General features: G+C 46.4%; 1 protein-coding gene across 1 annotated transcript in view; it reads left to right on the plus strand.

The window, feature by feature from the left end:
- The first annotated feature begins 15,621 nt into the window (after positions 1-15,621).
- Positions 15,622-23,476, plus strand: part of LOC146202313 (uncharacterized) — a 36,087-nt gene continuing 28,232 nt past the window's right edge. Inside the window, exons 1-4 of the mRNA XM_084584397.1 lie at positions 15,622-15,857; positions 19,040-19,247; positions 20,427-20,533; positions 22,708-22,916. Coding sequence (XP_084440523.1) covers positions 15,663-15,857; positions 19,040-19,247; positions 20,427-20,533; positions 22,708-22,916 — 719 coding nt within the window. The 5' untranslated portion in view covers positions 15,622-15,662. The remainder of the gene's footprint in view (positions 15,858-19,039; positions 19,248-20,426; positions 20,534-22,707; positions 22,917-23,476) is intronic.

Genomic DNA, 23,476 nt, shown 5'->3' on the forward strand with positions numbered 1-23,476 from the left:
ACCTGGTCCACATCAGAAGAAAAGCCAAGCACTCACCCACACATGCGATCGATGTTCCGAGCTGCTCTCTTGTTGGCCGATTGTTGCTCCTGCTTGTTGCTTGAGATGCCACCTCCGATCACCAGATGTTGTGGCTTGTAGATTCTGATCCACCTCGAATCACCAGATGTAGCTTGTAGATCCAGATCCCACCTCCAGTCATCAGATGTTGTGGCTTGTAGATTCAGATCCCAACGCTGGTCACCAGTTGTCGTGACGCTGGGGCTACGTCGACCCGGCCTTCACTTGGTAGCGTGCAGAGACTCGGGGTTGAAGTAGGATTGAATCTTCGAAGTTGGTGAAATATGTACAAGCAGGTTTTATGGCACTTTGAGAAACTTATTTACATGATTATTTACAGGAAAAAGAAGGGTACATCGGCGAAATGGCAAGCGTTAAGAGTTCATAGCGAGAAGCGACTGGATGAGCCGTTTATCCAGGGCTCAGAGCGACATTTCGAGCTCTGCAGCGTCCTTAAAACCCCCTATGTCCAGCCCCTCTCTGAAGATGCTGACCAACCAAATCCAGGGAACGCCCCTCAGGTATCGGCATCCAATCGAACACATCACTGCACTGATGGTCTGAAGCACTGACTGGTCCGGCATTCATTCGTTGGGCGTGATCACTTGTTGGCGGGAAAAGCTTGGGAACGGCGAGGAGAGGAGGTACATTTCTATTCTTCAGCAAAGAAACCACAGGCTGGTTCTGACAAGTGGTTTTACTTCTCAGAAACCCGAGTGCACGTGGCGCCGCATCCGCTCCCAGCATTGTCCGTTTTCGACAATTGCAAATCTTTCCTGCATTCCTGGGAAATCACTTAATGGCTGTATGCGTCATGCTCCTTTCTTGTCCTGCACGTCAGCGGACATGTCACTCTGTCGTCTCCTTTGGAAAGTAGGCATTCCTCACTGGACGATAGGGCTTATCGACTGGAAGGGTGAACAAAAGAAAGAAAGCACTTCCTGCATTTCCCGCAGGGGGACGTTTCTTTGTGTTTTTCCAGACGTTCTCTTGGCAGGGTCAATTTGGCATTTGCAGAGTGTCCACAAAGCAAAACAGGCTTACAAAACAGGATTCCTGGAAACAGGCTCACTTAGAGCCATTGGACCATCACCACATATTCACAGCACTTATCCATGCCCACAGGCGAACAATAGAGCGCGCAAATGCGGATGCTTGGTCGTAACAGGCTCAGGACTGGAGCGTCCAACCACTGCACCACCGCGGCGGGGCTAGTGTGTAATTGATCAGTTGAAACAATGAAAAACGAAACATTGAAAAATGAGAGTACAAAATGTCAAATCGATCAGTATGAAAAGCCAATGATTGACGATAACAAATATTCAGTGCGTAAATAATCAGTTCATTATGAAGTAACTTATGAAACGAAAAATTTTAGGAAGGGGGTTGAAAGATGTAAAACAGCTCAGAATAGAATGCAAATCTTAGCTGATGCTAAGTATCGGCATATAAAAATTTTGCAAGTATTTGAAAAGAAAAAGCAAGAAGTTAAATTTTAAAAGTGAGAGCAATCGTACGTGTGAGTGATGCTTTATCGCGTCATATCCTTAACTGCAAAGCGTAAATGTCCCCCTAATTTTCAACATTCATCTGAAGTTCTTTGGGGAAAATGGTGCGTGTAATTATCTTCTTTTCGCCGTTCATGTTTCACTATAGTTGCGTTCTCTAGCTTGTAATTTTACTCGGTTTTTGAAAAAAATGTCCCCTTTTTTTCAATGTTTATTTTTTACGATTATTTCAGTTAAATAGTTGACGAGTTACACACTAAACTTTTTTAATGAGTATCATCAAGCATAGGCTTTTCAATCTCAGCATTTTGACACACTTGAACTCCCTCTTTCCAGTTTTCGTTCTTTCAGTTATTTCAATTATTAATTGATCAATTACATATTCAAAATTTTTTTAATTAGCATCATCAAGCATTGCCTTTTGATTCTGAATGTTTTGACACCTCTGAGCCCCCTTTTCATTTGTTTTCATTTTTATTTATTTATATAATCAAATAATCAATTAAAACAATAATTTCATTAACTCTTCATCGCCTATCACACATCTATCAATCACTAGAACCGCAAAATACCGTGGTACAATTTTTTCTCAGCCCCCAATTATCAACGACATGCGGTGCCGACTACTACTAACACCACTACTAATATACTAATAGGCAGATGGCTTGTCGACCGAAATGTATAAGCGGTCGCTTACTGTCCACCCACCGAAAATATTTTCTTCCCCCATGACTGTGAGGCTTCGCCCCCAGAACGCAAGGCCGAAAAATATTTTTGAAAAGAGTAATTAATAACGCAGTACAGCCACCGCAATCACCTGATTCTGTCGTGCTTCTCTTCTTCCGTTCCCTCGCAAAGGTTTTTCACTCTCCTGCCCGGTCGTCCAGCCTTCGCAAGCCAAAATCCCCTTCCTCCTCCGCGTTTGATGGGAGGAGGGCGTGGCACTCTGCGTGCGCGAAAACGAAACGGTCGAGGGAGCGCTCATCGCTGCATTTATTGCATTCAGTCCGTCCGTGGCGAGGGAAAAGCGCTCAACAGCGAGCGGTGGACACAATTAGTGGTGTACGCCCATCCTCCACTCGTCAGTCAGCGAGACGGACCAATGGACGTCGTTTACTAGTCCGACATCAGCCTTGCGGTTCGACGGGCCAGCGTAGAGAACGGGGAAGCTGGTTTCCCGAAAAGGAGACTGAGATAATTTTGATTTGTTTTTTGCTCCTTTGCGGCGCGCGTATCGCTGTAGCATTTTGCACAGACCATCTCCGGTACTTGATCGCAGCATTGGGGTCCTTTGCTTAAGATGTCATGCCCTGGACAGTAGCCCATTAAAACGGCCGCCACGCCAACTTCCAAGGGCCGCTCTCTCATACTCACCGCTGGTGCATCATGATTTTTATTGCATCAGCGTTCCAAAGCGCTTGAGTTTACAGAGACGTTTCGCGTGGAAAAATCACGGCATTGCACGGCGTGCGGCGGCCCTACGTTTTTTTGTTTTTTTGCCTACCACAAGATGGCGGTATGTAGCTTCACTTCAACCACAGTCTTCACTCCAGTAGTAGTTTTACATCCTCATAGGAACGATGCCGTACCGCCAATCCCGCAATTGAATGTATAGCTGCAACGAACGCGTGCCATGGCAAGCCACACAAGAGCGACGGTGTACCGTCCAATCTCACAAGTGCGACAGATAATGCGCCTTTCCTGTCAACCAATTATATATAGAACTGCAACGAACACGCGCCAAAGAAAGAAAATCTCCACTGTGCGGCATGAGCCCCGGCCTTGCTAGCAAAAGCTTTGCAAAGGGCTCGGGTATACCGTGAACAGCAGCAACGCTCGGGCTTTCGCATTTCTCCATGCAGATTGTACAGTGCCCTCGGAACTTAACTTCGAACGTCACCTAGATTAGCGCCTGTAGTGATGTAAAACTATCGGTTAATCGCCAGTCGATAGTAACGAGTTTTGAAACTACCGATAGTGTAACAAGTCTATCGATACAGCTGATAGAATATTATAGTACAGTGACAGCATGCGCTATCGATAGCGTAATCGATAATATTATCGGCACCATTTATTTTATTACTGCCGATAATATTGTCGACAGTACTGTGGATAATCACGCTCTTGTTGTGACCCGTGATATTGTCAAAGCTTTTCTGATAAAAGACAACGTTCTACCGAATTACGTTATTTCATTGCGCAGTTAAAATCTGGGGATATGTTTATCAATACATTCATTCTCAGAGTCGTGATGGAACCACTTCGCTGAAATTTAACACCGCTTAAAATTGCACGTCGTTCTTCATGCGTTCATCCCAGTCCGCTGCAGTATTTCCGTGTCTTCTAGTAGTTACACATCTGGTGAATGTGACGGCTATTTACGTCGAGTGCGTGCAGGCTGCTTCACGTTGTGGGTTTTTCATTCTTGGGCCGCCTCCGTGTCCTCGGGTTCCTGTGGTTGTAGAGGTCCGTATCCCGTGGTCGGAGTAGTGCTAATGCTTTCCTTTAACTGATTCCGCGACGACGAAAGGGGATGGAGACTTTCGGAAGATGGGATTGCTTGTTCTTCGTTATGAACTTCCTCCTTCCCATCTTCTGGTTCAAACCGTGCATGGGCCACTTGGTTGGCGTTTGTGTCACCCGCTTCCTGAGCGCTTGTAGCTTTCTCTTCAGCCTTCTCTTCGTCCTTTTCTGCTGGTTCGGTGTAATCTTTACTGGACACACTCGATGTCGTGGCGGAAACGACCATGGTGGGGCTCGGAGTCGTAGGTGGCGCCGGTGGCGAGTCTGCCACTTGCACAGTAGTGGTGGCGGCAGCTTTGTCGATGTCGGCAGTGACTTCGGCGGTGTTACAGCAGCTTGGTGGTGGAATTTCGGTGGAAGGAGAGTCATAGCTGCGCTCACAGTGGACGGTGTTGCGGAGACTCCTGTCGGAGTCCAAACGCCAGAGCGAGGCGTCCACGTAAACGCCCACGGAGTCCGTAGAGCCGGCATCGCTCATTAAGCGCTCCCGCTGCATACGCAGCTGCGAGTGCGGCTGCGCAGCGTGACCCCTGTCATTGCGGAAGGCGGCCTCTTTCTTCTGAATCGCCCGCTCGAAGGCCAGCTGCTGCTCATGTCTCTTGTCTGCTTCAGCCAGCATAGCGACCACTTCTTCTTGCTCCTTCTGCAATACGTCGAAGTCATCCGCGACGCCACCAACTGCACCGCCGCCGTACTGTGGAGTGTCGCCGTCGCCCTGACCACTGGCGTCGGCCGCGCCGTCATCGTAAGGCGCGTAGCTGCCCGGCGCCCATTCTTGCTCCTGCTGCTGCGGGTGCTCCTGGTGCTGGAACGGGTAAAAGGTATGCAGCCCTTGCTGCGTCGTGAGGCCAGTGTCGTCACAGCCTTCGTAGAAGGCGCCCCCGTCGGTGCACCTGGGCTGTCGCGCCGCAAAGCAGCCATTCGTGGTTCGCACTTCCCCCCAGGGCACGAACGAGCCCATCTGGTGCTGGAAGCCGAACGAATCAGCAATGGGGCTGACGTACGGGATGTAGGTACCATTGTGCAGCAGATGCTGCTGCTGCTGCTGCAGCTGCTGTTGCTGCCAATATACTGCCGACGTCGCTGCCGCTGGCGGCGCGGCGGCTGCGTAGTAAGGGCATGGTGGGGCGTGTGGGACCACGTCCGTGGACGCGGCAGCGACTGGAGAGCTTGTGCTTGGCGCCATGCGCTGCTTGTGGCGACGTTGCTGTAGCTGGTGCTGCGGTGGCGGCGGCTGCTGTGCGGCCCCTGTGCGCCTGTCCCAGGACATGGGCTGCGCGTAGCCGTGCAGCGCCGTCCACGGGATCAGCTCGCCACCGCTTCCTGCCCTGGGGCCTTTCCTTTGGCGTGCCCCGGCGGCGAACGGCAGCACAAAGTCAGGCGAGGGCAGCTTGATGGTCCATCGTCTGCCGCGTCCCGGCTGCATGGCTGCTGCTGTGGTCGCGGCGCACCAGGAGGCCCGCTCCGATAGCCGCACTGTCTGACGCCCGCACCAGCCACGCGCCAACGCGCCGATGCCCGTGAATCACGAGAAGCTGCGGCGCTGGCACGTGGTCATGTACTACATGACGGTTGCGCGGGTGTTTTGGCTAATTTGATGATGATGTGCAGCCGCATCATCATCAGAAAAATTCTTGAACAATCGCTAACCACCTCGCCAAGCAACGGCCGCCATTTTCCTGGATGACTTGCCTAGCATGTGCGTCATGGTGAAAAAAACCTCATGACGAAGCCACAACAAGCTACGCCGTTCAGAAGGTTAAAATTAATCAGCGCTTGTCATCTGATCAGAAGATGCTTATTTCGTCTCTGCTAGCTGATTTTGAATATTCCTTCGCGACGAGCTCCAATAGCGAGCATATTCCGGCAGCCCAGCATCGCCTCGTCAGCGACGCGGCCACGCCACATCCCACGTCTCGCGCAAAGAACATGAGTCTTTAAAAACGCAAGTCAACGAAATGATTGCGGACGATGTTATCCAGCCGTAACAAGCGCGTGATCGTCGCCGGTGGTCCTAGTCAAAAAATGGAATTCAACAACGCTAACAAAAAGAATGTAAACACGCTCCCAAGGATTTACGGTTCGCTCAATTCACTCCGTGACGCCAGATATTTCTCCTCCTTATCTGAAAAGCGGGTATTGGCAGATAAAGGGAGAAGCGAGACCGCGATAAAAGGGCGTTCGTCACTATATACCGATGGTTTGCACGAATTTAAGGTGCTCCCGTTCGAGTTTTGCTCCGCACCGGCCATGTTCCAACGCGCAATGAACTGTTTTATCTGGTATAAGCGGCAGCCGCCTGTGGTGAAAACTCTATGGCGTGGTAATTTTCTTGTCTTCAGCTTCTACTAGCACTTGGAGCGCTTGCGCGTTGTCTTTCAAGTTCTGAAATATGCCCAACTCCCCTTCAAGCCTAAAAAATGTCATTTCGCCTTCTAGGAGCTCCTCGGTCTTGTCAGTGCTCCAACTGTTCTTTCAGGAGCCAAAAAGACCGCTGCTATTTACAGTTTTCCACAACCAAATGGCAGAAGATCCTTCGACACTTTTGGGCCACATCTCGTATTATCGACGTTTTGTCCAAAATTTCACTCACATAACTGAACTTATTAACAGCCTCGGCCCGAGATGACACAGCCTTTTTGTGGGGTAGAGCTCAAGAAGAAGATTCCAAAGAGTTCCGTGGCCGTTTACAAAGTCCCCCACACTATCCCATTTTGACGAGAATACAGAAGCTGATGTCCACACTCACGCCAGCAACGTCAACCAGGGGTGCAGAACAAGACATCGCCTACGCGAGCCGCACACTGTCATGATCGGATGACAGAAAAGAATGTCTTGCAGTAATCTGGGTAATCAGTAAGTTCCGATCTTGCATCTGCGCACGGCCGTTTCGTATTGAGCAACTCTTTACGCTGGCTGGCCAGTAATAAATACCCTTATGGCGGTCGCAATATGGATCCTCCGATGCAAGAGTGGAATGTAACTCGTCTACATATCGAGCCGACAGAACCAAGATGCAGACTTTTAATCACGAGCTCCCGTGGACCCGGCTTCGCAAGATATCATCGAAGATTACCCTTTTTTGTGACTAGCGCATCCCGTAAGGCACAGCTTCAAAAGGCCTATTCTCAGTCGCCGCCGCTCATTAAGTACGTGGAACGATGCAATGCTCGTGTGCCACAGGTGTTTCATCGTGGACTGCATTTCTTCATATGTGAGGTGGAGTCTACAACCGTGACGTTGACAGCAACAAGAAAGAGAGACATATTTTAAGATGCCTGCTTGATGGCGAGCCTGGCATGCTGCTCCTGATGCAACAAGGAAACGTTTCTACGTGTGCTGTCCGAATTATGCTCAGAAAGCTTGAGTGCTAGTCACGATGAGCTCTTCGTCAGCCTCTTTGAGGCAAGTCGTCCGCTGGCAAAAATTTGGCTGATGTATTATTGGCAAAGATTACTACCATTAGCGCGTACTTACCATAAAACGTGCCGTGATTGACAACGCTGAAAGTCTCCTCTCTTGAAACCATCCGGTTTTCTGTAAGGCATAGTGCCACAAAAGATCCCTTTCCAGCCAGTGGGTATGAATCTTTAGGCCCCTTCGAGAAGTAGCCCGCTGGGAAACGCTGGATTTGGATCGCGACGAAGGATTACTTAACACAGTTCGCTGAGATCACGTCACGTGCAAGCAGAACTGCTAACTGAAGTCTCTGAATTCTTTGTGCACTGTCCTTCGTCATAGAACTCTTTCAGCTATCATTACTGACCATGGAGCTGCGTTCACGGTGCACCTCACACAGGCAATATGCACAATCTTACGCACACGACGTCCACACGAGGGATATACGGTAGCCTACCACCCCCAGACAAATGGATTGGTGGAATGCCTCACCAGGACTTTGGCTGACATGCTTTCCTTGTATGTTTATGTCCTGAACAAAACACGAGATGCGCAAACGTTAAGCAAGCCTAGCTGGGTTTCTCGAAAGCGAGATGATGTTTAAACGGAGCGGGCAGCGCTGCGCCCGGCTCGGCGCCATGATGCAGCGATAAACGGTGGCGCATGCACGCTTTGCCCAAAGATTCTTCCGGCTAGACAGGTGGCCCGTACAATTCAGAACGCTTCTTCAGCTACCACCAATGAAAATGAAACTTGACATAGAAATGGCCACACAATTTCCGAGATGCAAGTGCTGTGAGTGTGGCATCAAACCGGGTTCAAAAATTTATATCTCCAGGATTTTGAAGGCGGTTGTCCCGGAACTTGACGCCGACCAAGAGCGACGCAGTTGGGCGTCGCGTGTGGGACTTTCCTTCTCACCTAAGCACTACAGCAGCCGCTGGATGTGGCACTGTTAAGCTGCTAACAAGCAACCGAAGCGAGCCTAGCACAGATACAGTGCCTAGAATATTCTAGGCACTATAGCACAGAGGAATAAACTCACGCAGACATGGGCAAATTATACGTGTCATTGTGTTTTCAGTTATCAATCACGAGGGGTGTTTGTAAAGTTCGTATTATTGGCATGAAGAAAGGCCCAACCGTGCGGCTTTAATGGAAGTTTAGTCATTATATCTTCTCGTATGGGGCACAACTACTGCTACCAATTTGGCAAACGCATTTATTACACAGAAAAAATCGATCCGTGCCCTAGAAGGTTTGAAGTACAGCGAAAGTACGCATGCTTTTCGTTGTAGTTATGGAGTAGTGAGGATGGATCAACTTTATGAAAACACACTTGCGATTTAAATATACAATGAAATCAGGAAAAACCATGACAATTTTGTACAGACATATATGAGCCTAAATCAAAATTTTGATCTCAGGAAAAAACAATACAGACTACCAAAGCTGAGAACAAATTACGGTGAGCAACGCCTACAATCCCAAATATCCATGCTTTTGAACAAAAATGAGGATTTTGTTACCGTTATTGAGCGGCATGCATCAGTTGGTGCATTTATACGTACACTGATCGAGATGTGGAACTAAGCGTTTTAATTAAAACTGTCGTCGATGTAAAACATTGTTAGCTTTCTGAGTGCCTGTTACTGCTGTTGTTTCTTTTTTTTTTCTTTTTTAATTTGTTCAGCTTTTTGAGTGCTTATTACTGCTGTATTTTTTTATTGTTGATTTACATGTTTGAGTGGAGAAAATTTCATTTGTACCGCACTGTTTCCCCTGTGTGCAAATTGTATGGGGCACCTAGTCAGGTGCAAGTACGCACCTTTTGTTCGGGGGGGGGGGGGGGGGGGGGGGTCCTTTAGTTTCTGTATAAGGAAACGGCAGGGGGCGGCAGAAAGTTAGGTGGGCGGATGAGGCTAAGAAGTTCGCAAGGGTCAAGTGGATGCAGCTAGCACAGGACCGGGTTAATTGGCGAAATATGGGAAAGGCCTTCGCCTTGCAGTGGGTATAGTCAGGCTGCCAGGATGATGATGCTGCTGATGATGATGATAAAACTGAGAATAAACTTCAAACTTCTTCTTCAAACTTCATATATCTATTCTCCGCCCAAGACCACGCACTTATGTCCCTGATAGAAGAACTGGCGCAGGCCATCGCTCTAGACCTCTTCATTATTTGTATTCTGGAAGGGCGTTCACTTAAAAATCACTTCCTCGCCGTCCTTGTGATGCTCTCGCGTAGTGTGTTCTTCGTGGGAAGGAAGAAGTTATTTCGTGCGAGGCCGGGTGAATACGCAGATAGGCTAGAAAAAGAATATGGAGGACGACGCAGTTCCGCGCTAAAGATCTAAAAAATGATATTAAATGTCCTCCCTCAGACTGCCATTCTCGAAGAGGCTTTTACTGCCTCTTTAATTAATCAGTAATCATGGCGGGTCCTAAAATTTTACAGTGGAATTGCCGCTCCGTTCTGTCTTCACTTCCTGATTTAAATTACCTGTTCACAAACATAACCCTGATATCGTACTTTTACAAAAAACAAGGCTATCTCCCTATAAATCATTTTCAATGAGAAATTTCAGAATCCTCAGAGCCGATCGCAGTATTAGCAGAGGAGGCGCATTTTTAACAATATTATCCAAAAATTTCTCATCAGGCATCTATACCTAATAAAATTACCCGTCCTGATTTCGGGCTTTTAGCGAGCAGTATTTCGCTTCCGTAGTGCGCCACAGTGACAATAGCTAAAAGGAAGTTTTAGAATAGAGGCACCCTGTCGGTTAGGGGAATAGGGCAACAGCGTGGCATGAGTGCGTATTCCCAGAGAGATTGCCACATTCCTCGCCCATTCATCGCAGTATTCCGCGCGTGTGCATTGTCCCCCGCTATTACCCTATGTAGGGGCCCCCTATTCTAAAACTCTCTAGTGCCTATTTCCCTTTGGGTGGGCTCAGAATAGACTGTTTGAATGGGGCACTGGCCGACGTAAGCAGTACTGTAATTGCAGGGGATTTCAGTGACTGGGGCAGTCGAACAGATTCCTGCGGCCAGCTTCAGTGGTCGTGGATATGTCTACAAATGATGTGCGCGGCTGCAATTCCGGAGCTGTTATATTTATGCGAGGGTTCCAGCTCCGTCATTGGCTTAACCTTATCAATGTATGGGCTAGTGGTAACTAACTGGTCTACAGAGGATTCTGATATATCTAGAGACAATTTCCCGGTAACCTTCAATATGCGCGTTTATCTCCACTCAGAAATATTAGTGCAAATTTGTCAACCACATTACCTATAAAAATTTAATATCCGCTTCTCTTGCTTCGGTAGGTATTACAAGCCGGTTTGACAGAGATAAGCAGACGGTTTCCTTTCTGCAAAATGCAGTAGAGCAATTAGTATCCGCGGTAGCCTGCTTCAAACTGCCGTCTCCCTAGCGGACGCGAGAATGAGAGAAAGCCTATCTTCGCAGAAAAGCTGCCTGGAAGAGCCTATCTTACAACCAGAGCCCAACTAACTGGTTATATTATAAATTATTATCTGCATCTTTCAAAAGAATATTGCAAAAGCAAAGGAGGAGCTAAGGAAATTTGAACACATATCTCTCGAGTCCGTGTAATCGGAAGGCTCTGTATAGGTTCATGGAGCATAAGATTTCGCCTGTCTCCAACCTCACTAATTGAATTAATCGCTTGCACCACAGAAGGCTAAGCAAACCCTAGAGCGCATTGTTCAGGGACTGGCGGTACGTTTCCAGAAACAAAGACAAGTCCCTTTCTGTACGCTCTCATCCTGCTCAGACTTTACCGAGATATGCCTTATTAGAGCTGCTATCAATCCTGACAACGATTCAATCTGCCCCTCCAGGACGCGATGGTGTCACTGCTGGAATGATTAAAAATTTAAGCCAAGATTCTACACGTGACATTTTAAATATTGTGAACTCTTTGCTGGAAAAAATGCTCCGATTCCAGGCATTTGGAAGATAGCGAAAATTAATTTGTTATTCAAAGATGCAGGGAAAGGATACTCAGATAATATTCGACCAATTGCATTAACTTTAAATTTAGTAAAATTAATTGAAATAATAGTGCACAGTCGTCTAACAAAGCCGGTTCATGAGGCTAATGGCCTCAGCTCCGCACAGATTGGCTTTCGACGTGGTTTCTTCATATGATCCGCCACGTAGATTTATAGAGAGCAGAATCCGTCTCTCGCTACGCAGGAGGGAAGTATCAGCTCTGGTGACATTTGATGTAGCTAAGGCTTCATTACGACAACGTAGAACATATTATCCTGCTTAACAAATAAGTTTGTTCAGTTACATCCTTCATCATATATTTATGAATGGATATGTGAGTTTCTGAAGGATAGGCTTTTTTACTGTACAGACGGAACCCTCTGTTCCAACACATGTGATCAATCAAGGAGTGTGCCACAAGGATAATTTCTTTCACCGTTGCTTTTTACGTTTTGGCAAATGACATCCTCATCCGTCCAAACATACCAGTTTATGTTTATGCCGATGATATAGCTTTTTTCGCCTCAGCTGTGGATATTCATGCCCTATATACCACACTCTGCAAGCATATTTGGATGACATTGAAGTCTGGTTGGACCATATCATTTTATTCCATAACGTAAATAAATACAGTATGTTTGTATTTCCCCCGGATACAATTTTGCACATTTATTTAGCTCATCGCTCCAACCAGATTCCACAGGTGGATTCGGTTAAATATTTAGGTGTTATGTAGGACCCAACATTGGATTGCAGATACCATATATATATATATATATATATATATATATATATATATATATATATATATATATATATATATATATATATATATATATATATATATATATATATATATATATATATATATATATATATATATATATATATAGCAACAAAAAGGTTGGAATGCATCGCGACACTTTAATGCTTCTCTACAAAGGCTATGTAAGCCCAATACATCAGTTTGGTTGTATTCTGTTCTCTAGCACCGCAAATTATAAACTTCACCCTCTACTGTTATTGGAAAGTCGTGTTCTACGTCTCTGTCTGGGTCTTACAAAATTCGCTTGAATACTCTGCTTTATCGGAAGCCCGTATCCCGGCTTAAACTCCCGCTTCCAGCAACTCACGCTACGAACTTTCATCAGGTCGCTGAACCCGGCCTCTGAAGCCATTCTTCCCGTGTTCGCATCCCAACCGAGCCCTTTTTTTATCATTGGTCACGCAATAAACAGCCGCAAGTTACGGTAACGCAGAAACGTTTGGCACCAATTACCGTCGACCTGAGTCCTTTGCAATGGACTGATGACACGCAGTCCGCAGTAGACTTTCATTATGACAAAATTTTCCCCTCCCATGTGAAATATATGCCTGCAAGCATTTTAAACAGTGTTTTTTCTGATCACCTACAGAAATGCCTCTAGCACATTGTTATCTTTACAGATGCTTCAGTCGGCCACGAAAAATCTGCTGTTGGCGTATTTTCGCAGGATTTGACATGGACCTATTTTGTCTGCCATCCCGGATTATATTTCTATATTCTTTGGGAATTTTTACCTCTTGAATCGGCTTCGTAGAAAATTCCATGCCCTGTGTCACAAGTTAATTATCGCTTTTTCTGATTGTTTATCAGTGTTAATCTCGCTTAAAACCTCACAAAAATATTTTTAGTCGATTCCTGCGTTTTATTTTGCTCCGAGTACTTCGAAAAAAGTCCGTTTTGTCTGGATCCTAGGTCATGCAGGTGTTCATTCATACGAGGTGGCTGATTATTTAGCAAAATCGGCCCTTAATGCATCTGTAATATATTTCACATCCCTAATTTTAGTATTAGCACCTCTTCTTAGGATAGTTGATGCATACTTGTATATTGGCGATTTCCCGGTTCCAGCGGTTCCAGCATATATCAGCCAGGCTGCGCGAATCCTTACTGAATACCGCGAATTATCAGCATTTATGATATAATTGCAATATCCGTTCATGTAAAGCTAGGCAGTGTGAAGTATCAATGCCGCTGTTGAGGTGCAGAATTCCGAGCTTGAATTTATATTTATGCAGATGGTGGGTGGACGCCGACAAACCTATGTGCATCATGCGGGCAGTTAAATCCATAGAGCAGTTTTTTTTTTTTTTTATCTTACCAGCGGTTCACACTTCAGAGAGGGAAATACCTGGAGGTCCCCCTCTCTAGGTTAGGATTCCCCTTATCATTACCCGTTTTACTGTCATCGAGTGCCAAGGGATTTGCGTTGGACACTATTTGTGGAATTATGACTATATTATAGCAACATGGTAGGTTGACCTGCTAACCATCCTCGAAATTCTTCCAGGTTCTGTTTTGAATCAAAACTATTATGATTGTTATCAAATTCTAACCAGAATTTTTAAAGCTGCATTGTTATAATTATTCTGTGGTGCTATACAGAACACGGATTTTATATTCCGCTAAAGATAGATAGATGATTATAGAACTTTATGAACGTATTACACAAGGTGGTCCCAATGTTAGCAACTAATTAGAGACCTCCTAAAAATAGTAAAAGAATAGAATAAGAGTCAAAATCAAGCAGCAGCAGCAGTATCACAATACGCACTCGCTTGAACTCGCTTAACGTCCCAAAGCGACTCAGGCTATGAAAGGCGCCTTAGCGGAGGACTCCGGAAATTTCGACCACCTGGGGTTTTTTAACGTGCACTGACATCGCACAGCACACGGGCGCCTTGCTTTCCGCCTCCATCGAAAAGTTAAACTAGAAAAGAGAATCGACAATTGGCTTAAGGATATGAGTGGTAATTGTTAAGCAACATGCGGAATCCGTTTGACTGCACGAAGAAGCAAATAGGATGCAAAACAACGAAACTGAACTGTAAACATAAGCAAGAAAAAAATATTTTTAACGCAAAACAATAGGCTGATATCATAATTGGAGCTGTTGAAAATGAGAAAACCGCAGGGGAATAAATCCTCAAGTTCGAAGAGGGAAAGTTTTCAATTAAGTTTGAATTAATATTTTTTTTACAATAGCTATAATTGATTTGATTTGTAGGTTATTAACGTCTCAGAGCAACTCAGGCTATTAGTGGCGCTGTAGGGGATGGCTACGGAAATTTAGGTTACCTGTGGCTCTTGAACGTGTACTGACACTGTACAGTGCACAGTGGTTATGAATTCCATCTTAGATGATATGTATATAGTATGTTACTTCGAAATAGTGGAATGTTGTAATGATGTATTAGAAGTTTACTTCTAATTATGTTAAAATATAAGTGAACACGTTCCCTCCTGTACCCCCGTACGCAATGAAGCGGTGTCTCCTTTTCAGTAACGCAGCTTAAGTAACTAAGAATTGCGAGCAGCTGAAACACAGCAGTGGATTGGGAGGAGCGTTTTATGAATTCTACACGAAGTTTCTCATATTTAAATCGCATGTTGTGACGGTTCCTTTTTTTTTTCCCTCCTTTCATGTATGGCTGCTATACGTCTGACCCCAGGCCTAATAGATGGCGAGCAATGCCTCAACAGTTGCGGCATCCATCGCGGTGGAGATCAATGGCCAAGAAGTAAACGAATAATTTGGCAAAAATAACTGCAAAATGTGCATTTAACTCGAAGATACCGTGTGATTGGTGACCAGTGAGCTCAAGGGTCTTATATTTGGGCAGAAACTAAACGTTTTCGTTTTTTTTTTTTTTTTTCAGAACTATTTTGTGCGTGAACGCGAGGTCACGTCATGTGAAATTGGGTAGTTATGTGCAGAATTATTAATACCAGTACAGGGGTACCGGGACGCTGTATCATACCAGTTATTTTCGGCTATTTTACACCATTATTTTCGTTCGCTGCTTAGGATGGCAAACCTGAGCGATGAAAAGGGTATGGGGGTGTTTGAGTATAATGAAAAAGAGCGAGAAAAATAGAAATGCAATAAAATCAGGGAGTATTCATTATAGTACCTCTGTCCCGGAGGTCAACGACAACATTGGCTGCGACTGTCCGCTGTGTACCCTTATTATGCGTCCCATTTATGTTGAATTTTTCTCGGCGTTCTTTATTTCAGAACGCACGTTGGAAGCCTTGCTGCCCTATATCGGGTGTAGTGAGGAGAATACCGAGCCCAAATAACCGAGGCTAACAGAGTTATCTGCGATGCTCTCCGCCGAATGTCGAGAGGTTCATCCCGGCGGCGAAAAGCGACGGGAAGAATGCTTCGCAGACTACGTGAGCGCTCGCGTTGAAGACTACGTCGTCAAATCAACTGTGCAGGAAATCGAGATGCCCGATGCAGACTTCGGCGAATTCATCAAGCGCCTTTTCACGAAGTACGGTGATCGAATTGCCCTGGTAAGTGCTTACACTCCTCACCGTTACGTCAAAACGTAACGGTGTGCAGCGTTTGGATAAATTCGTATCTTGCTTCCGCACCAAGATAGTACCCAGGTGATGCGCCCAGCTACTGTAGGTGTTAGATTAGCACCGTTAGTACACGCAGCAAGATGCGCTTTTCGCGTTTTTTTTTCTTCTTCGCGGACGGTGGTTCGTAGTTTTGAAGAGATTATAGGCTGAAACGTTTTTGAAACGTTTTTAAATGCCACACCGGGTCGCACTGGAAAGTGAACACTCCACTCGCACGTTACCCGTCGAGCGGGAAGCGAGCATCGGGGTATGGCCGGTTGATCACACTCTTCGCATGATCTTGGACGTAACAGCACACGCTTAGAAAGACGGAAAGTTGCATTCCCTTCGTACTTAGTGGTGTTTAATTCCGGTAAACTTAGGCAGTTTCATAAAATTGCGACGAGTTTCACCTCGAGTTAAAACTGACATATCAGCCTCGCGTATTGAGGTAGGACGGCTGCTGGTTGCAGAAATGTGTGTGAGCTTCCAAATGGTTGTAAAGTTCAGTGCCCTGCGAGTGTATTGACCTGCTCTCGCATGCATTATCTGAATTTCTGAGAGTAGGAAAATTAACGGCGACCAGAGGTGCGATGACATGTATTGTGTACAGCACATGCATTGTGTACAGCAGGCAGCAGTGCCCGAGTAAGCCACTTCATTGCGACACCATGATTTGTCTTGCACTTGTCTTGAAGACAGGACTCTTTAGCGAAAGCTACGGCTAATTAAAAAAAAAAAAGTGTCTTGTTTTTAGTACAAAGATGGATTTTGTGACACATTAGACGGGCGTCCCAAAACAGATGAACGCGGTGAACTGGTAAGCGGATTTAATAAATGCTATTGCTTAATTCCTCAACTGTTAAAATCAGGTCTTTAGTGGCAGTTTGTAAAAGTTACATCATGTGTAGATTTTCGCAAACGGAACCTCGACTCCGTAGCACGTTGATTACCTGCCATGCACACGTCATTCATGCGGAAATGGTAAAGTACAGAGTCGACCACACTTGTCTAGAGTGGTTCGAAGGGCGTTCCGCAAAGCGTCCGCGACGCCTGGCGGCGATTACTGAGTTCGAGATTACTTGGCCGATATAGCGCCACAATCGTGGACGCTGCGGCATTTGCGGCCGGCCTTTAGGGTACAGACAGGTTTGCGCGTCGGAAGCACCGTCTTTTTATCACCTAAGGAACAATGCCAGCAATGCCAGCTGAACTGCGAAAGTGCCACAGCTAGACTGCTGGCTATGCGCAAAGCGTTCCAGCGATGCGATGCCATCGAAAAACTTCGCAGAAATGTTCGCAGCTCAGCTGTCAGTGCTCTTTAAATGATCAAAAGTCGGCGCTTGCGAGGCACAGATTATGTAGGCCTGTACCTATAGCCCGGCCGCGAAAGCCGCAGCGTCCACGCTGGTGGCGCTATACCCAAGTAACCTCGAACCTAATGATCGCCGCCAGGCGTCGCAGGCAGAGTGCGGAGTGCTCTTTGGACCACTCAAAACTAATCTGATTGACTCTGTACACTGCAGTTAGACACACTAGCCCCCTTCACTCGGTAGCGAACGTATCTCGTGGCCGCCTCCGTCAATCCAGGCCAGCTGCTCGCTGCTCCAGCTCTCAAGGACGGGCGGAACCAAGAAAGCCCACTGGAGGGCGAAGACCTCTCATATATCATATATCCATTTAAACTGGCCCTGTACCAGCTGCGTACACTTAATCCCCGCCGACTTCATAATCCCATCTGCTCATGCCTCCCTTCATTTAGAACCTACTCCGTTACCTCTAGCGACCATCGGTTGTCTCGCGTTCGCATTACATGTCCTGCCAATATGCAAATTTCTTCTTTATTTTGACTACAGTGTAACTCGCGTTTACCCGCCGACCCACTCTGCGCGCATCCCGGCTCTAAACACTGCACCTATCGTTTTCCTTTCCTTGGCTCTCTGTGTTAAGAAATGAATGCGCAAACGTAAATACAATGTTGACTTATTACCAACACACTATATTTTCTTCTCGTATCGGTACGCGCGAGGCGGAAGGTGGAGTTGCACGCATCATTAGGCCGCCTGCGGGCTTTCATCCGGAAGAGCGTCGCTTAATTCGAGTAACTTTAGCTGCGCACGTGTGGCTAATGGTCGACTTGCGCAAGAACCTATGACTACACTCCCATTTAGCCTATGCGGCTCAGACGCTTATAGAGAAATGCTCTGGGCTTTTGGCCATGTTAGTGTTTAATAAACGTATTAGGAGGACGCTTTCGTTTTAAGGGTAGACGCAGTACTGCCTTTAACACCGCCTTTTCATTCCGCAAATTTAAAGAAAACGTTTTCTTCTTTAAAACATTCAACTTTTTTACAGCATTATTACTGCAACTTAAACATTCCAAAACACACGTTAGTAAGTGGTACGCGCCACAGCGCGTTCACTAGTTGCCCTTCTAACACGCTTGGCACCAACGACCATCCTATAGGCATTACGTGCTCGTATGGCATGCAGAAGGCCTGGGCCCATTCCGCGTCTCCCTGCCAATTTCGGCTTAATTAAGATTCTCCCCCGATTCGTTACCTTTATTTGAATGTCTAGGGCTTGCAATTGCCGCGAGAGGTCATGCGTTAGGACGTCATGACTCCGTCAACCAATCAGGACTTTTCGTGATAGCGGCGGTTTTTTAGCCTAAAGGGCTCCGTAGGATATCGCGTAAAAAGGCGCCTGGAAGTGTATAAACTATTGGTAAGCTCGGGACCATCTCCCGAAACATCCACTTTACTGCACTGCATTATGTAAAGCCAAGCACTCCAATAATCGCGCGGTTGGTTCGATGACTGCAGTACTGCAGCGACGCGGACGTCTATTTTTAGGGGAAGAGCTTTTCTTTTTGTTTTTATGTACTCCTAATAGTAGCGTCCCGAAGGCTTATGGCAATAAAATGACGATGACGCAGTGAGTTGGTGCTGAGAGAAGCCAACGTCGCTATCGGCAGTGGCAACAAATACGTAGCAATTCACTTTTTTTCTTCACCCTCACACTGACTTTTTTTTTTTTTTTTAATACCCCGCTTCCGCTTTCCACCTGACATTTGGCTTCATATCTGCTGCCTTCTAGCTGGGAAATGTTACACGTTTTCGCCTTTGCAGGTGGACGACGCAACAGGCGAGTCCTACAGCTACGCGGCGCTGCTTGAGGCGGCTGGGCGGATGGCAGCCGGACTTCATGGCCTGAGCTTCCGGCCTGGACACGTGGTCGGAGTCTGCGGCACCCGCGGAGCTAATCCGCTGCTCGCCTTCACCGCCGCGGTACTCGCCGGTGGCAGCGTAGTGTTCGCCAAGACGAGCCTCACCTACGGTAAGAGCGCTGGCACGAACCAACTCTGTTCCTTCGGGAGACGAACATTCACTCGCCTGCAAAGCCAACTCGCTTTGCGTCCGCACGAATCCGTAGCTTCTCATGCCGTTCAATTCGATAGTCGCCTGTGAGTCTGCCCGTGGCGGCGAGGCTTCTTGGCAGCATGCTTCAAGCGCTTTTGTTTAGCGATACACAAAGTCCATCTAGCACATTGTAACTAATTTGGAAGATTCCTCTACCGGCAGTTTACTGCGTCGTTTATTAGAGGAGGTTTTTTTTTTTTTTTTATGAAAAGCGATAACACGATCGCAACAAATCACTGCGAGCTAGAGAGAGACAGAACTTTTATTTTTTCAACAGAGTGACTATCCCGCTCTTCGGGGGTTAGACCCGGAAGGTGGGGCAGTCGCCTTAGTTGCAGGCCGGTAGAACTCCTCACACACAGAAGAGGATCATGCACCTGTCTCACACCCCGTTCTCTATAGCATATCAGCCCTCCTGCTTCGGTATTGTGAGCGAAAACTCACGATCTTTTATCATTGGCAGGTTGTGGTTGGCAGGTGCACATGGCCGGGAACTTACTGGTAGGCGATCTGTGTGACGTCAGGGCCGAGTTGACCGCAACAATCAGATCGAGTAGATCTTTTGGTATAATGATAGTATAATACTCGCCGAAACTCTCGGATCCCGAGTCAAGCGCGCTACTCCTAAGTCACGTATGCCCATTCGTGCGGCCATGGTTAAATCGGGAATTTATACTGCCACGGCATTAAGCTGAGAGAAAGAAGAGGACGAAGTGTGGTGCTGGCGTGTGGTCGACGAGGTAGACGAAGTGCGCCAAACGCTCGGTCCTCATTGTTTGGCACCTTGGCTGTTTCTCCCTGTATATGCATCTTTATTCCTCGTTTGTATATATATTTTTCCCCGTTACAATATTTTTGTCGAGTGACCTGTCACATAACGTGGTATCTTAGGACTGTGTGGCAATGAATGTATGTGAGATAAAGAGGCGCAGACTAAAGAATGAAGGATTAAGCGATAGCGAAATGCATGCACGTGAACGAGGGTCCGCGAAGGGAACCGCAGGTCATTAACGTTATCATGCCGAACATTTAAAGGCGGAGCTTAAGTGTCCCCTAATTTTTCAATTCGCTAATGAGAGCCTACCTCTTCGCACAGATGAAACTGAGCGCCAGTTCAAGAATTGTCAAGTAACTACAATCTTCTGTGACGCCAGCACTGTCGACACTGCGAAGGAAGTTCGCAAGTGCTTGCCCTCTGTAACGGTAAGAAGTCCGATTCTTGCATTAATTCGCTTTAGAAAACTAACAACGTAGCTTCTGGGCCTAATTCGCATTCTGGCGCGCATAACATAGATAAAGCAGCGCTTATTTATTCACCTTGTTATCTTCTCCCAGATTCCATGTCACATCAGACAGCTTTGTAGTTTAGAGTTGGGAATATTTTTATTGGTGGAAACATTTTTTCAGTTCATATCTGTTTTATGGCGTGTAAGATGATGTTTCCGGGAGGACAGCACGCGAGACGACACGATTTCTTCCGTGTGCAACGAGACAAAGCCAACCCAAGGAGCTTTCAAAGCGTCTTTCTCACGTTTTATATCTCAAACCTCAATGCCAATTTCACAAACCAAAGAACTATGTTCGACTTCGATTTTGGCGGCCTTCGATTTCACACTGTAATTATGGGTTCTAAAACGAACGTGTAAAAACTTAGTTAATATTAATCCATCACCAGTTATTAATTTCATTCTCATCTTACTGCCCTCTATACCCTCTATTGTCTTGCTGCACAATCAACCAGCACAGACTCAACAAAGTAAGTTGCACGTTTTTCAAAGGTAATTTTTTTCGGAATAATTTGAAACGCCCGGTATACACCATTACGTTCGATTACTAAGCTGGAAACGAGTATGTACTCGCAGATGTTGAGTGTCGTTCTCCAAGGTCGATTCAAATAACAATAAATATCTATTGAGAATTTGCTGGACATCTATTATTCGCAGCTAATTGCGAAAAGATCGAATTTAGGTACAGTATCATAGTTTATGACAACAACGTTCACGAGAAACGTAAACAGTATATCTATCAGTATACACTCTGTCCGTTATTTTTCTTTTATCTTGACACATTTGGGTTGTCAGACCAAACCAATTTCCACGGAGGCGCGTATTCTTTCTCCAAAGGCTGTTCACCAAGCCTGCTGGTGATCGCGAGGACTCAATTGCAGGGGACACTAGAGCAAGATTCGTTGCGTATCGATTCCTTTCACCTAACCCCCACATCGCCCTCATGCTAAGGATTTATCTCAGTCAAAGGCAAAGGAAAATTATATATAAAGTGAGCAGTATCCTTTTGTCTGCGACTGCCACAAGTTATTTATTTGTTGCGGGGAACATATCTGGAGCTCCGGAATATCAGTTAATGAAGCACCAGTCTACATCTGCAAAACCCTTTAAAATATGGTCATGTAAAGCGCCGCTATAGACGCACTTGGTTTGGTTTGGTTTGGTTTGTGGGGTTTAACATTCCAAAGCGACTCATGCTATGAGAAACGTCGTAGTGGAGTACTCCGGAAATTTCGACCACCTGAGGTTCTTTACCGTGCACTGGCATCACACAGCACACCGATGCCTTGCTTTTCACCTCCGCCGAAAAGCGGCCACCGAGGCCGGGGTTGATCCCGCATCCTTGGGAACAGTAGACGAGCGCTCTAACCATTGCGCCACCCCGGAGAGTTAAGCCGCGTTCAGACTACGTGCGCATCCGTCGTAAGTATCGTATTTATCGCAGTGCGCATAGCGGTTGGAACTCCCGTTTACGTAGCTTGCGACCGCGCATGTTCATGTGATTTAACGGTTTAGTGCACGCCAGACAGTGCATCACTGGGCCTGGAGTGTCCGATCGCCGAGAGCTTTTATTAGTGTTCTGAATGAGGCAATAATCTGAAATGACGCTGTAGCGTAATGCCCTGAAATGCAAAGCTAAAGTGCCCCCCCCCCCCCCCTCCCCCATATTTTTGAAGGAAATTCTCCAACTGGCGCTAAGTAATTCGTTTATGATTAGTCACTAAAATGATCCCCAGAATGCCGGGCGAACTGATTTAAGGAGATGTTTTGCTGCCAAAGTAGCAACGGGGACGCATAGAGAGTCGTAGGAAAAAGATTGGACCCGGTCAAGCTTTGCGCTGGACCCGCTCCAAAGAACGAGGCATTGTTTGACGCCAGTTAGGCCGGTCGGGCAGGACAGGTCCTCGTGCAAAGTAATGCAACGTCTCATCTCCCGTGTGCAACGTGACGCGTCCAAATAGACCCCGTTTCCACTTGAGATTGACACCGCGGAAATGCTACAACGCTTCCGCAAGCGACTGCAACCAAAAAATTAAAAAAAAAATCGCAGTTATATCTGATACGTAACTGCATTCGGTGTAAATTCCGCAGACGCTGGTGATGATGGACGACGTCCACTCCGAGGACACGGTGAGTCTGGAGCGGCTGCTAGGCGCGCACCAGGCTAGCCAGTTTGTTGCCGTGCCCGCGGCCTCCCCTGAAGCACCGCTAACCGTGTTCTACTCGAGCGGCACCACCGGGAAGCCAAAGGGTGTCGTCGCCTCTCACCGCAACTGGATGGCCCAGCTTCTGGCCGTCGGGTAAATGAAAGTCTCCTTGTCATGCTTGGCGAGATGAGGTGAGGTAAAAATGGAACAAGTTGCGGGATATGATCATAAAGAAAAGTCTAAGAACAAGTAAGCTATTGCAGTTTCGTAGCATATTGCTGGTCTTGAGCCAGTTTTGATTGTGCTTGTTTTATTTTCTCTGCAGATGACTCCTTAAAGTCATGTGCAGAGTACCAGCTAAAATGGGCGAAAGGGACTCCTTCAGGGAATTTCCGGGACGTGTTTAGGGAATTTCTTTCAGGAAATTTCAGGAAAGTGTTTAGGGAATTTTAAAAATAATATTTATTTGTTATTTTTACAAATATCTTGCTTTTCCAGACCACTGCAGTTGAAATAGGATCAGAATAGAAATTTATGCGTTTCATTAAGATGATTTTTGGTTATGGCATGCATGAATGATGTCAAGAGTTCTGTTCTACTCGAATCAACCGCCACTCGATGCTGACTTCAATGCGGATGAAAATGTTCAAGCAGCTGGCTGCCCCGCCGCGGTAGTGCAGTGTTTAAGATGCCCGACTACTGTGCCGGAGTTC

Source organism: Amblyomma maculatum, chromosome 1, assembly GCF_055883805.1.
Source record: "Amblyomma maculatum isolate TAMU_Amacu chromosome 1, ASM5588380v1, whole genome shotgun sequence".
Taxonomy (NCBI): Eukaryota; Metazoa; Arthropoda; class Arachnida; order Ixodida; family Ixodidae; genus Amblyomma; species Amblyomma maculatum.